Source organism: Onthophagus taurus, chromosome 11 (genome assembly GCF_036711975.1).
Source record: "Onthophagus taurus isolate NC chromosome 11, IU_Otau_3.0, whole genome shotgun sequence".
NCBI classification, from domain to species: Eukaryota; Metazoa; Arthropoda; class Insecta; order Coleoptera; family Scarabaeidae; genus Onthophagus; species Onthophagus taurus.
Genome location: NC_091976.1, coordinates 25,006,188 through 25,022,175, shown reverse-complemented (window position 1 = coordinate 25,022,175; position 15,988 = coordinate 25,006,188). Strand labels below are relative to the sequence as shown.

Genomic DNA, 15,988 nt, shown 5'->3' with positions numbered 1-15,988 from the left:
GAGTTATCTGGAGATGCTCCAAAAATGACTCATTTTTAATTTTAAATATTACTAAATAAGTCCGAAAATATTAAGTTAAAATAAAACATTAAAAATTACTAAAATACTCAGTATATTTCCTAAAATACAAACGTATAAAATTTGTACAAACGTCCATAAAGACAGATATGCAACGTATTTCCTAAAAAAAATCACAATAAAGCTGTACGAACTCCTCCCGATTAAAAAAAAAATAATAATAATAATAGTAGTCATAAAAAAAATAAACAGCTTTGGTAAAAATACTACAAGATCAAAACTTAGAAACCGCGGAGAAATAGCACCACCTTAACAACAAAATTAAAAAATAAACTAAGATATATAAATACAAAAGAAACTCTATTAAAAATCTAATATCTTTTGGTCCGTTTAATTAAAATTTAACGCACTAAAAAAATGTTTTTTTAAAAATCATCTTCGTCGCCTAATTTGAATGTATAAAGCAATAAACGCAATCACGCGCACAAAAACTAAAATTCCAACTAAGAAAAGTACGCAATGCGCGTAAACCGCGTCCGTCATGTCGACTTGTTCTAGAAATTTTTTTGGATACACGTAATGGCAATAATCGGCGTTACATGGCATTTTCGCGCGATCGTATCCAAAAACTGATAACATTAAACCTTCAAATCCATATTTTATGTAAGATATGTGAAACAACCACTGTAGATATGGATGAGCATCGTATAATTGGACGAAAAAACCTGAGAAGATAATGAAGGGTAAGAGGAAAAATGGACCGAATATCACGCCATTCTGAAAAAGAAAAATAAAACAAATAAATACGAAAATATTTTTATACAATTTAAAGAAGTAGGTTAAAGAATTGTTTTGAATACAATGCCGCAACATTTTTTGTATAACTTTAAAGGGGAATTTTATTTTCAATGTAAGTCACCTTTAAGTCCATAGATGCTCCAATAAATAATCCAAATCCTTGAGCAACCAGGGAAATAAGAATGCACATATTTAAAAAAAGAAATATCCTGTACCATTCTATTGGTTGGGCAGTCATGAAATAAGTTGTAACGGCATATAATAATGTTGCGAACATCTATAACAAAAAAAAATGTATTTATGATTGTCTAAATAAATTAAATTAATTTGGACACGAGTAGATATGTTTTTTGAGCAATTTTTAACGTTAAAAAAAATTTCGTTCAGAGATAAAGATGTTAATCACAATGTGATTTTTATCTAGGTTTGAATGTCAGAGAAGCGTTGGTAAAAAGTGAATCAACCTCATCTACAGGGTGCGGAAGAGAAACCGCAGAATAATCAGAAAGGACACTGGAGGTATCCAGCCAAAACTTTGTTTAAGAAAGGGCACCTTGTTGTTATTGCTGTGCCTTTGGTTCCCCAACGATCTGGAAAAGTCGTTCTTAATTACAACAGAATAGACACAACTCATGAGAGATAAATTGCAATATTGCTCGTTGCATGTCTAAAAGGCTGGAACTATTTAATAGATGGTATTGGGGACACCACAATGTTACTTTTGGAGGATTTTGAACATTATCCTGAAGTTGGGACCTTATACCGCCCATCCAGCTGATCAGTTTGCAGTTTGACACTGGAGGTATCTAGCCAAAACTTTGTCTGCTTTAGAAGGAGCACCTTGTTGTTATTGCTGTGCCTTTGGTTCCCTCAACGATATGGAAACGTCACTCGTTTCCCTGCTCTTTAGAAAGACCGTTTGGTTCCCTTCTTATGGCAGAATTTAAATCGTGGTCAACAATTAACATTAAAGGAACCGACAACATGTCCTTTCTGGTTAATCTGTGGTGAAACATTCTACTGATTCTTAAAAAATATCGATTCTGTGTTTCTAACACAGCTGAAAATTCGTTCACGTTTTAATGTTCTTCCTCGTGAAATCCATCTCATAACAGTATTCTTTTATGGGTTCGTAACTTTGGCAATACAACTTTCGAAAACAAGGAGAAGATGGGTTATCTGCAAACATAGAGACTACACAAGTTGCTTTTGAGTTTGAATCCAAAGCGATTAGATATTTGTGATGCTCAGATTCTAAAGATGTCCGTTATGATTGTTGGGCGGATTCTTCATGAACAATTTTCACCCATACAAAATAGCTACAGTTAAAGAATTACAGCGTCACGATTTCCCAAAAGATTATCTTTGCAGAAATAGTGTTAGAGATAATGTATGAAAATTCTGAAATGATTGTGTTAACCTCAGTTCTACTTTAACGGTTCCGTTAACAAACAAAATCTACCCCAAGAGAAAATTCTACGTCAATGTCATGAAGCTTGAAGTTTGGCAAAACTGCGTGAGAATATTCAGCGGAAAATGCATGCGATCCCACAGCTAACTTTGGAAAGAGTGATGATTAACTTATCTAATAGACTTGGGCAGAGCAGAGAAAATGAAAGTCAACATTTATGTTATTTTTTGTAAACGCTCCTGTAAATGATATCATTCTGGGCTTTGTATGCAAATGGCACTATGTTTCGGAAACGTATGTGTGATAGATAGTTTTGGCTATCGACTCTTGCAAGTTCTGTTTGATGAATTTGTTGAGTGCGACCTGGTAGTTTTAAGGTTCGTGGCAGATTTTCTACATCCCAGTTGGATCCTTGGGTTTGTGGTAATCGTTTCGTTTATACAGGTGCTTTGAGAGTGCCCTTAATGGCACCACGTTGCTATTGATTCTATCAGTGCTATAGGTACTAGCACGAGATAAATTGTAACATTGTTCGCTGCATGTCTAAAAGGCTGGAACTATTTAATAGGTGGTATTAGGGACACCACAATGTTGATTTTTGGAGGATTTTGAACATTATCCTGAAGTTGGGACAAGCTGCTATACCTAATATCGTCCATCCAGCTGGTCAGTTTGCATGATCTTAAGTTGTACACCACAATGGTGCATAGATACCTCTCCATGGCTAATGAATCTATCATGTGGTTGTTCTTTTGTATTAATTGGTTAGCTAATTCCCTTTTTATGTCTTTGAAAATTTTATCTTGTCATAACTCCTATAAATGCAACAACTAAAAATGTGAAAAATACAGTGTTGAGTGAAAAATCAATTACTAGAAAAAGTTAAGATGGATTGCAATAAACATGACGATTTAGGTCTAAATTTAATTACATCAGAAGAAAAACATCAAGTAAGGCCAGAATCTCCGCATTTTAGAAAAGGGAGATCTTGCATTCCAGAAAATAGGATTTTGTCCATAGCTTTTATCAAAACATTCTTATATTACAAACATTTAATCATATTATGTTGTTGTTCTTATAGTGTGGCTAATTTATATACATCATGTATATAAGGACCTTAGCTAGTACATTTTAGTGAGTAGGGCAAAATTTCACGTTAATGAAATTAAGTTTCCAATCTCCAATTCAGAGGGGCTACAGTTTATTGATGTTGTTCCAGAGAAAGAGAAGGAGGCAAGAAGGTATAGAATTTTATCTATTTAAAAAACAGCCTCTATATAACATCCTGAAAGCTTAACAACCTCACTAGACCATCTTTTTATTTTGGAAAATTATCGTGATCACTAAAATCTCTATAAAATTAATGAAAAACAATATCATATCATGTCCAAAGGAAAAAAAATTAAATTATCTTACCTGCACAGGCATATCAGCTATTGAAATAGCTAAATAATAAGATTTTAACGAATACCATCGATTAAAATTTTCCCTGATTATAATAGGCATTTCCGATGGAACTAAAATAAACGTTTCTAAGAAACTTGAAATATTTCAAAGAAAAATGGATTTCTTACAAGTTGTAATGACACAATTCATAGCAGTCATCATAAGAAACATGACGGTAAAAAAAATAAAATTAAAATTGTTGAGTACATTTGAGGCATCCTTTCCAATTCCAAAATAAAGCGTCCCCAAAAATAATGCAATTGTAATGTGGGTTAAAATCCTCGAAATTGTTAACGTTTTATCTCTGCTTAATATTAAAAAGGTTCGTTTTATTAATATGTAGAGTTGTTTGAAAAAGGAGGTAGAATAATGCCCGTCGTAACAAATTCCTTTAGGATCCGACGTTTTTCTGGATTCAATTGGAGATTTTGAAAAACTAGGAAATGCTATAGATGGTGCTCTAACTGGTGTTACTAATCCGTTTTTCATCATTTTATCAATATGTTCTAAAGATTGCAGTTCGATGGTGTCCCTTTGAGTTTTTCTCCAATCACAATTTAAACCGTTTGCGGTTCTATTTACTAAAATATCGGTTTGATTTCCATGTTCGCCAGTTGCTACTTCTAATACTAAAATTAAAATTAAAAAATTACATAAATTAAATAATTCTTTTTTGAAATCCTTACAATAATCGGCTGGATTATGATACGAAGGACAATGAAGATTAGATTCTGATAAATAAGGAACTAGTCCTTTAATTGATCCTTGATAAATACATTTCCCGTCGGAAAGGGCATAAAGATGATCGAACATTTCAAAAACTGATGCGCTGGGTTGATGAATCGTGCAAACTATCGTTCGGCCCTCTTGAGCTAATTGTTTTAATAACATTACGCATTGTTTAGTTGTTGAACTATCTAACCCGCTTGTTGGTTCGTCAAAAAACATTATTTGGGGATTTTTAAGTAATTCTAAAGCAATTGCTAGTCTTTTTCTTTGTCCTCCTGATAAACTACTGGTACGAATTTTTCTATATTGCCACAAACCTAATGCTTCTAAAATTTCTTTAATCTAAAAACAATTAAGTTAGTAAATAATAAATAAATTTAAATAAAATTTAAAATTTAAATAAATAAAATGTAGGTATTTAAATAAAATAATTTCTTTCTCGCTTAAAATTAATGTATTTAGTACCGGTTTCGGGTAATAGGCCATCATCAGCTGAATTCTCAAAAATGAAAAAAAAACTTAGATATAGGGTAGGAACATCGTTTATGGCCACGGAACCATTTATGGCCATTTCAAAGAAATTCGTTGCGCATTGAGATTCTAATAGACATTAGTTGAAAAGTAAGTGCATTACAGGGTTCTGTCAGACTCTAATTCAATGCAGACGGTGTTAGATGACGCTTCCCATAATGAAACAATTTGAAAATGGTTTCCATGTTTTAGCTAATGCGTCGTTTCATATTTAGCCGAGCCTATGAACTATATGATCACAAATACGTTAGTTTCAAAGTATTTAATAATATTATAACCGTAAGTTGAGGTTAAGCGTGTTTTGGTTGTTTTTTTTACGTGGCCATAAGTAGAGAGAATTTTGTGAAGTTTGCCAGTTATGGCCATGACATGACGTGGCCATAAGTAAATTAGCGATCCATTAGTGAAATGGATTTAGGCGTTGAAGACTATAGAAAATGGAATGCCTGTGTGAAGAGCCTTCGCAACAAAATCTCGGGAAAGAGTCCAGTTGAATCGCCGCGTCACTGTGGACCTGATTCTGTTTTGGGAAAAGATTGCGAAAATTTATTAGCGGATTGGGTGTTGAATTGTGCCAAAATGGGATTTCCCGTAGATAGGGAGAGTCTTCTATACTCAGTCAAGAAGATCGTAGATTATTCCAATATGAAAACTCCATTTTCCAATAATAAGCCCGGCAAAAAGTGGTTTACTTCTTTCCTAAATAGACATTCTGTCCTCTCGCAGAAGCAAGCTGAATATGTTAAGAAGGCAAGGGGCACTGTTACTGAGGAAAAAGTATGGAGCTGGTTTAAGGAAGTTGAAATTGTAGCCATAAGGGATCCAAAGCGCATCTTTAATATGGATGAGACTTGCTTCTTTTTGGCTCCAAAAGGAGGACTCATTATCGGACCAAGAGAATCTACAAATTCGGATAAAGAGAATGTGACAACTTTATTTTCGGTCAATGCATGCGGGAGTTTGTTCCACCTCTTACCGTATACAAATACGAGCGACTTTCTGCAAGTTTAGTGGCAGCAGCTCCAATCAGATGAGGTATTGGCAAAACAGAAAATGGTTCGATGACATCAGAAAGCTTCTTTGAGTATATAGCTAATGTTTTTTTGCCATTTTTAAAGAAGAAATCGATAACATTCTCTGTTATAATATTCCTTGATGGTCGATTTGATTTCACTTTACCCAAACTCTACTCATATCTTACTTTTTTAGTGTTTGGACCACTAAAGAAGATGTCGCAAATGGCGCATTGATCATGATGGAAAGGAAATTTCAAAAGCAGATGTTCCAGCGATATTATCAAATTTAATAAATGAGCCTACAATGCTTGATAATGTCAAATCAGGCTTTAGATCAACTGGATTGTTTCCGTTTGATGTCAACAACTGATGATGAGGATGTGAAACCTTACCTTAAATACATTGAATCTAAAATTGATCCTGGTCTTCTTTAACAGTTTAAAAATGCAAGAAAGGATAGCTACGATTGGGATGGCAGTGTTGAAGATGTGATGTTATTTGACTTTTGGCTACAGGTAGCAAATGAAGTTGAGGCACACAGTGATGGAACAAATGCCCCCGACCCTCCCATTCAGGAATCTGCACTCTCTCAAGAAACATTACCAACGATATTAAATAATCCAGTTTCGGAGATAGAGGTGATGCAAGAATTCGAAGCTTCTAATGAAATCGTCACTGAGATGCAAACACCCCAAACTACCAAAAATATTTGCCTCGTCAACTAGAAGGCTTATTCTCCGAAAAAGAGAATGAAGCTGTTGCTCAACAATTACAGGATTTGTACTAAGTGTTAATCCATTAACGTGGAATATACTTGCCACGACTAAACGGTCTCTTGCCTCAGTGTTCAATGATGTCTCCAAGTTACGTCTGACAAATGAGTGGAATATTTTGAACTCAAAGAGAAAGAGAAGAAAATTCAAGAAGAGCTGAAAATGGAGAGAAAGAAGAGAAATTCCAAAAAATAAAGTAGAGGAAGCGCAGAAGGCAAAGAAGACAAAGAAAAACTGTTTAGAAGAAGAAGAGGATGAAGAAGAGTGGAAGCAGCTTAGACGATGTTGACGATATTAAGACAGAAAATCAAGAAACAATTGATATGTATGGAGTTACAGATCTGCAGGAAGGTGATTACGTTTTGGCTTCATTTAAGAGCGTTGGAAAAAGAGCTATGGTCCATTACAAGTATGTTGCAAAAATGACGATGAGTTTGAAGTACAATGTCTAAAAAGCTTAGATCAGATTAAGACACATTTCAAAGTGTTAGACAATGACAAATGTGCCATTACAAAGGAAGAAATCCTTGGAACGCTTCCAGAACCCGAACTGAAAACTGTTGGTCGAAAGATGACGATTCTTTTCTGTAGTGCTGTAGACAAACAAATTATGGTAGCCATACATGGAAACTTTTATGGTCATAACAGCGTACGTATAAAGTTGAAGAGTACTAAATGTGGCCATAACAGGTTCCTCTACCCTAAGTTAAAAAAATTTTAAGTAATAATGATAAAATAACAAAAAAACAAAAAACAAAGACGAATGAACTGATCTTTTATTTAAATACCTAAATTTTATTTATTTACTTTTATAACTCGCAACATGGATTACCAAAGATATTAAATAATTTACCTTTAATTTTTTATTTTCTAAAGGTGTACCTGGATTCAATTTTAAATGGGCTGCTATATGCATTGCTTCATTTACTGTTAATAAGGGTTGTAAATTATCATCTTGCATAATGTAACAGGATTGTTTGCGAAAGAGATCTTCATTCCTCTTTTTTGAATTAACTGAAAGTGTTCCCGTAACGCCAGTTGTTCTGTAAATTATAAATAAAGATAATTATGTTTTATTTATGACGAAAAATTTTTTTGTTTAATTATAAACTCATAAAGATAACTTCACATACACGGTATAAATGTTAATTAATATTTTTGTTTACTGTTTTTTTTTGCCTACCACATTTTTTGCCATAAAAAATAATAAAGATAACATAACGTTTATTTGAATAACGTTTTAGATATATTTTTTAGTTCACGTGTACCGCAAAGTTTACATCCAGTGCATTTGCACTGAGAAACGAGGATCGATAAACCTTGTATAAAGTCTTGTATACGTTGAGTGCACGTGCACCGAACGACCGTTTTTCACTCTGACAAAAAATTTACTACCTGGTTTTAGGTCTGACGCAGAGAACAGCTGAGTCGGTTTGTATCATTTATTTGTTAATCAGTTCTCGACTCAAAACAATTCTCACAAAAACTTTGGACTTTGTTTGCGAGGAAACTAACTAAATTATAAACCAGAAAAAAAAATGAATCGATTTACGCAAATTTGATTATTTAATAACCGTATAATAATTAACAAAAATTATTTAAAATTATTAATTTATGTAAATTTTAATCGAAAGTCCTCAAAAATGTTAAAAGTTAACACTCAAGGACGTTTTTGTTTTTAGTTCTTGGACTTTGAAACGTAGATATATCTCCTCCGCTAAAACGGAGAGAAAGAGGACAATTTAAATGGTGATAGACCAAAAGAGGATTAGTTCATTTTCTTTGTCTCCAGATTAACGATTTTCTAAAATGAGTGAATCGATAATTTAAATTGTAACAATCATTATCGGATAAGTGACGATAAAAAACACTTCAAGTGGCGTCTGAAAATTATTTAAGTACTCAAATTGATCTCGATTATTAATATATTTAATAAAAAAATTTATTTACTTACGTATATCCTGCTAAAATATTCATTAAGGTGGTTTTTCCTGCACCTGAGGGTCCCATGATAGCCGTAAGTTCGCCGCCAATAAAATCTCCATTAACACTTCTTAATAACAATTTTCGTCCTAAAATAAAATTAATAAAAATTTATTCGAGTCTTTTTAATGATTTAATTGGAACTGATAAATTAGGTCAATAAGAAGAAGCCGACGTCTTTAAACTTGTATACTTTAATTTTTTTTTAAATTTCGTTTAAAATTTTCAAGACGGCATTCCGAGACGATTAGTAAAACAACGCATGATTTTTTTTCAATTGAAAACAATTAACAATGTCAAATTTAAATTGAATTTTACAAGGATGAGGACGGCTCTATCGATTTCTGGTAGTAGTGGTTGAGGTCAAGTGGCAAACGCGCCAAATTTCAGCTTGGCTCGGTTCTTCAATGACCCAAAATTGACCTACATTTCATTTAAACTTTAATGTAACAACGGGACTAGGTTTTTTATTCGAGGTTCGAGTGAGTTGATAAAAAAAAGGAGTAAAAGAAGTTGTTATTATTACATTTTTTATATTCCAACTGATAATTATTCTATATTTGTTACGAGAAATGATAAGGATTCTGCGTGTATAAATAAGTGGGGAATTTTTATTAATAAAGTTTCGTTAAACACTGATTGAAATTGATAGTAATAGAATATTTATAATAATTGCGTAATTTTAAAGTAGTTAATTTTCGAGTAAATTGGTAAATGTAATAATTTATATGGGAGTTTTAACATAAACCATTATTGATCACAAAATTTGCAACAATTATTTTCAATATTAAACTTTTATAGCACACACCTTTCTGATTAGAAAGTTCTCAGTTGTAATAACATCATTTTTTTATTGATACAATTACTTCCTGGTTGTTACTCAAGAAGTATATAAAGATATAACCATCAAAATTTTTAAAGAAGTTTCGAGACAAATGATTTTTTTTTGACGAGCTAATTGAATGGACATAAATAAATTAAAATCCAACAGGAAAGTCACACAAAAGGTACTTTGCACTAGCTTGTAATAAAGGTTTCTCGATATCTATACGTCCGAGAGCAAAAGTGTAAGAGAGCAATATTGTTAAGCATAAAATTTGCAACAACTCTTATTCTAAAAGTTTTTTTGTAACATGCTTAGATTCTACAGTGTTACCATCAACAACTTGAAATAACAACTAATTCGTTAAATTTTCAAATTTTCGTATTTTTCGCGATATCTATTCGTTTAAGAGCAAAAGTGCAAAAGAAGAATATTGTTAAGTATAAAATTTGCAACAAGTTTTGTTCTAAAAGTTTTCTTGTAACATGCTCAGATTCCCCAGTGGTACATCATCAGCCACTTGAAAAATAACTAATTCGTAAAATGTTTACATTTTCGTATTTTTCTCAACATTTATGCGTCTGAGAGCAAAAGTACAAGACAGCAATATTGTTAGGCATAAAATTTGCAATAACTTTTATTCTAAATGTTTTTCTATAACATGATTAGATTCCCCAGCGCTACCATCAAAAACTTGAAAAAATAACTAATTTGGCAAATTTTCACATTTTGGTACTCTTCTCAATATTTATGCGTCTGAGAGTAAAAGTGGAAGAAAGCAGTATTGTTGAACATAACATTTGCAACAGATTTTGTTCTAAAAGTTTTTTTATAGCATGCTCTGATTCTCCAGCGTTACCATCAATAGCTTAAAAAATAACTAATTCGTAAAATTTTTACATTTTCGTATTTTTCTCAACATTTATGCGTCTGAGAGCAAAAGTACAAGAGAGCAATATTGTTAGGCATAAAATTTGCAACAACTTTTATTCTAAATATTTTTCTATAACATGATTAGATTCCCCAGCGCTACCATCAACCACTTGAAAAAATAACTAATTTGTCAAATTTTCACATTTTGGTACTTTTCTCAATATTTATGCGTCTGAGAGTAAAAGTGGAAGAAAGCAGTATTGTTGAACATAAAATTTGCAACAGATTTTGTTCTAAAAGTTTTTTTATAACATGCTCTGATTCCCCAGTGTTACCTTCAATAGCATAAAAAATAACTAATTCGTAAAATTTTTACATTTTCGTATTTTTCTCAACATTTATGCGTCTGAGAGCAAAAGTGCAAGAGAGCAATATTGTTAGGCATAAAATTTGCAACAACTTTTATTCTAAATGTTTTTCTATAACATGATTAGATTCCCCAGCGCTACCATCAACCACTTGAAAAAATAACAAATTTGTCAAATTTTCACATTTTGGTACTTTTCTCAATATTTATGCATCTGAGAGTAAAAGTGAAACAAAGCAGTATTGTTGAACATAAAATTTGCAACAGATTTTGTTCTAAAAGTTTTTTTATAACATGGTCTGATTCCCCAGTGTTACCTTCAATAGCATAAAAAATAACTAATTCGTAAAATTTTTACATTTTCGTATTTTTCTCAACATTTATGCGTCGGAGAGCAAAAGTGTAACAGAGCAATATTGTTAGGCATAAAATTTTTAACAATTTGTATTCTAAATGTTTTTCTATAACATGATTAGATTCCCCAGCGCTACCATCAACCACTTGAAAAAATAACTAATTTGTCAAATTTTCACATTTTGGTACTTTTCTCAATATTTATGCGTCTGAGAGTAAAAGTGAAAGAAAGCAGTATTGTTAGGCATAAAATTTGCAATAACTTTTGCTCTAAAAGTTTTCTTGTAACATGCTCAGATTCCCCAATATTACCATCAACAACTTTAAAAAACAACTAGTTCGTCAAATTATCACATTTTTGTATTTTTGTCGATATCTATGCGTCTGAGAGCAAAAGTGCAAGAGAGCAATACTGTTACATGAACTCGCAGAACTGTCTTTTAATGAGTTTATTAATCTCAAACTATGCAATAATACGCAGGCACAAAAAATGCTTTGGTCTTGCAATAGGGACGCCTGAAACTTACTTAGGTCCTTCAATAGGAGCACCGTTAAGTTATAGTGGCCATGTTGTTAAATCAATCACTGTCAAAAATTTTGCTACCCAACCCAACTGAACATTATTTGCATATACCGCAATGCAGGGTCTGCTCGAAAACTCGAACTGTTGTATCTCTAGTTCACATGAAAACTTGGCCGTTCTGCGATTTCAGCTTGTAAAATTTTATAAAACCCAACTAATCCAGAAACTTAAGATAAATGACCATAGACAACGCTTATTGGGTTTTGCAGCAGTTAGCAGTTGGTATATCTTTCGACTAAAAGAACATCTTTAGCGATTAATGCCATTCTGAAATAATTGGATTAGTGATTATGTATAATTATTGGGTTGTGGTTGAGGTTCATGCGAATTTTCGTCTGATGGAATCACCAGTACGTTCTTCTAAAACGGAACTGGCATTTCCATAATCATTAACGAGAGTGGTATAGGTTGATTACAGGAAACGTTCTAGTTTATAAGTCCGTCTTTTGATGAGAATAGTTTTCCTGAAAACTTGATTGAAACTTGACCAAATACAGCTTTGATGTAAACTCCATGGAACTTTGATCAGACCTGATCAAGTTACGATGCAGGTTTGATACTAACGCGATGAAGATGTAATAAGTTTTTTTAACATTTATTAAGTTAGCAATCATAATGGAGATTTGATACAACTTTAAAAGTGTCTTAATGCAAACTTATGATAATATGGTGCAGCTACCAACTTAGTAGACATAATAGAGACTGATACATTGAAGATGTTTCGATGAATATTTAAAAAAGACTAGATGCAATTTGATGCAGTTTTCAAGATGTCTTGATATAGAGTTGACAAAAGAAAATAAGTCTTGATGAATAGTTTGATGGAGACTTGATTTTGTACATCCTTTAGTTCAGGAAAAATTGAAGAAGATTTAATGAAAAGTACGCAAAATGTATCCTTGAAGACCTAATATTGCCTTGATACAAACCCAATAGAACTCTGATGCAAACTTATCAAAGACTAAATGCGGTTTTATTGCAGATTTGAAGGGAACGTTGTCTCTCCCATTAAATTCAGACATAATTGAGATTTATGCGGGTTTGAAGATAGCACTTTAATAACACTTTACAACTTCACCAGTACTCAATTACCAAACTAATGCTTCTAAATTTAGGAGATTTAGGCGTTCAAATTTACTCGCGCCAAGTTGTTCAGGAGTCTTATGAATGTGATGCTTTACTCCAAGTTTTACGTTAACGCTCTCTATAATTCCTGCAGGCTCAAGTCCAGTAAATTTCGTGGTATTCATACAGGAGATTGTGGAAAGTGTGTTTTTAGCAGCAACTCAAAAATACGCGCATCCACAGCTGTTTTGAATCCGTGGAGCTTCAAGGACGTGGGAACACAGACAAATTGGCATCGGTATTTATTAAGTATACTATTATTTTGGTATACTTGATAAGTTCGATTGATCACAAAGAGTCGTTGAGTTATTCTTTGGGTAGAATTATCATCCTATCCCATCAATCCAAGCTACGCAATTGTGAGGGTTAGCTTGGTATAACAAAGCCAAGCTCTGAACACAACCCGTTTACTGTTGTCTCGAGTCTAAAGGAATCATATTTTGTGGAAATCAATAAGATTTTGTCTTGTTCAACATTTAAAGTTTTAGGATCCAGATTTTGTCACCCTTAATTTTCAATTTCAGTGTAAAATTAAAAATATTACGAGATCGATGAAGTTTTTTTGCATTACCGGTTTTATGTTGCGTATCTAACAGAAGGACTTGATAATGTACTTTGATCAGTTCGTCAATTTCCAAGATTGCCAATCGGAGTAGGTATGGAACAATTCGTGGAAGTATCAAAACGTAGGAAAAATCACAATGTACCAATGGGGTTGAGGATGAAGTTATCCTGAGGCAGTAAGGGCACGAACTTAAGAAAATAGCGGTGGAAATAGCTACATATGTTCAAAAGCGTTTTATAGAACGATGAAAAGCATAAAATTATTATTGAGCAAAATTTCTCCGAAATATGTAAGAAAGAAATTTTTGCAAAAATATGTCACAAGTTCAAGACATTTCATGCTCTCTTAATTATTTTTTGCCCATAATTTTTTGTGATTTATCAAACGACAAATTGTAACGTTGTGATTTTATGTTGATTGATTTATTTTTTCTTACACTACTTAATTCGCAATATAAGAATTTGAAAGGAGGTCAAAAATGAAAACTGTTTGGTATAAGAAATAAATTAAACCTTATTTTATCTCTCACATTTTCTATTCACTTAAAATATATTAATAAAACTATTAATTTTTATGATTTAAAAACAATAAACAACCGCGTATAAAAGCGTTTTGTTTAAAAAAATAAAACAATACGAAATTATACGATACGATCTAAATTAAAATAAAAATTAATCCAAACAATCTAGGATATGATGGCCTCGTGCGGTCTTGCATAAGCCGAGAACCTGAGGTCTTTGTTTTGGCTGAACACGTGGTAAAGTCTCCGAGTGAAATGGAGTTTTCTCGCTATCTCGTTCGCGCACAAAGGAGAAATCGATGAATCAGCTGAGAGTGTAAATAAAGAAAGGATTGAAACCGAACCCAATTTCCGCTAGAAAAAATCTAAAACCTAAATAATCACCCAATTGAGTGAGAAGAGAAATAATTTTAAATTTTAATCGAAAGATTTAAATATATTTAAGTGTCCCAGATTTGTTTGCTTAGAGATTAAACAAAAACGTATCAGGAAATATTTTATCAACTCTTATTAATTGATAATAAATTAAATAAATTTTTGTATATTTGGAACTTACTATTTTTAAAAATCCCCTCTTGAACGGTATAGGAAACGTTTCTAAATCCGAGGCTAATTTCAGCAGGAGATTCTTGGATAAACGAATTTCTCACTGAATCTTCAGGAATTGTTAATAATTCCAAACGTAATGAATCCGGTCGTTTTAAATGTCTGAGGATAGAAGGTTGTTGAGCAGACCCGTTCTGATCCATCATTTCAAGACCAATTTAAGTCAAAATCGGACAAATTTGGCACATTGTTCTGTGATGTTTTATTTATTTTTTGATTGTGTAGGGGCACTGATCGAGACACATACACCTCTCGACGCGAGTTCTTGTCTTCAACTGAATCCCGACTAAACGACGCCGGCGACGACGACTCCCGCTATCATTAACAGCAGCTGCGAGGAGACCGCGCGTTTTCACATTGAGTATCTAACATGAGACAATGGCACCTCGAAAACATTATATCTCTAGTTTTGTACAGGTGTTCATCATCATTTGTGTTTTTATACCGCCACCAACAACAATTTCATACATGAACGGCTAACTGTTCACCTCGAGGAATGAACAATGCGACAACAGATAACAACTTATCGCGATTTAAATATAGAGGAGGAGAAATCCTAAACAATTGGATTTCGAAATATGTTTCGAAAAACACTAATTCAATTTTTATTATCAAATTTAAAAAAAAAATCTTTTTTGTATACCTACAAATTTGATTGCAAAACTTTTATTTGTTTAAAAACATCATTTTTTTTTAATCGTTTTCTTAGACGTCAATGGAATGCGAATAGTTATAAATGAAGTGGTTTTCTTTATCTTTGTCCTTAAGCTTTCGGTGAGGTACTTCCAAGATAATCAGACTTTATCGAATCAATTGTTAAGGTCACTGAGCTGAGATCAAAAGTCAAATCGTCGCCTTTTTCGTATGGGAACCTCATTAATGCAAACGACATTTCAAATTGGCTCGTCATTACTTGTTAAACTTTCTTTCCATTTTAATCTTATTATCGCTTTGCCTTTACATTAATGAAACAAACACAAATCAGTTTGTAATTATGGCAGATGTAGATGAAATGTTTCGCGATAACACGATCATTATCGGTTTATTATGTCGTAAATGATTTTGCTAAGAGAGATTACAAAATTTTTGGATATATCTTTTGACGTAAAGTTTTAAGTGTTTTGAGTTAGTAGAATCTCAGAAAACGATTTTATTTGTTAGTATTCAAAAACATATTTTAAAATGTAAAAAGAGATTGAGAACAGAAAGTGAGCAACTAAAAATACGTTTCAGTTAAATTGGTTTCATACTTTTTTATTGACAATAGATTTCTGTAGTTTGTAAATTTTAAACATTTTTGCAAGAAATGGAAGATGTCGCAACTGGAACATATTTTACTACATCACTTCTCATTCTTTATTGTTACAAACTAAATAAAGGTAACGGTTTAAATGGAAGTATTATTAGTAAGATAAATATGACAACAACAATAGCAGAATAGGTGTGAATGGATGGCAATGTTGAATT

At 32.5% G+C, this 15,988-nt stretch overlaps 1 protein-coding gene across 2 annotated transcripts; it reads right to left on the bottom strand.

The window, feature by feature from the left end:
* Nucleotides 1-95: 95 nt before the first annotated feature.
* LOC111413183 (ATP-binding cassette sub-family G member 1-like) lies at nucleotides 96-14,981 on the bottom strand. 2 transcript variants are annotated; one of them, XM_023044068.2, is made up of 8 exons: nucleotides 14,472-14,980; nucleotides 8,677-8,794; nucleotides 7,576-7,765; nucleotides 4,360-4,744; nucleotides 3,802-4,302; nucleotides 3,644-3,744; nucleotides 938-1,093; nucleotides 96-795 (listed from the first exon to the last, which is right to left on the bottom strand). In XM_023044068.2, the coding sequence occupies exons 1-8, from the start codon at nucleotides 14,665-14,667 to the stop codon at nucleotides 451-453; spliced, it is 1,992 nt and encodes a 663-aa protein (XP_022899836.2). In that variant the 5' UTR covers nucleotides 14,668-14,980; the 3' UTR covers nucleotides 96-450. The 2 variants fall into 2 exon arrangements, with proteins under 2 accessions (XP_022899836.2, XP_071056294.1); XM_071200193.1 differs by lacking the exons at nucleotides 96-795; nucleotides 938-1,093 and adding an exon at nucleotides 3,239-3,579 and having other exon boundaries at nucleotides 14,472-14,981.
* Between the last annotated feature and the right edge of the window lie 1,007 nt (nucleotides 14,982-15,988).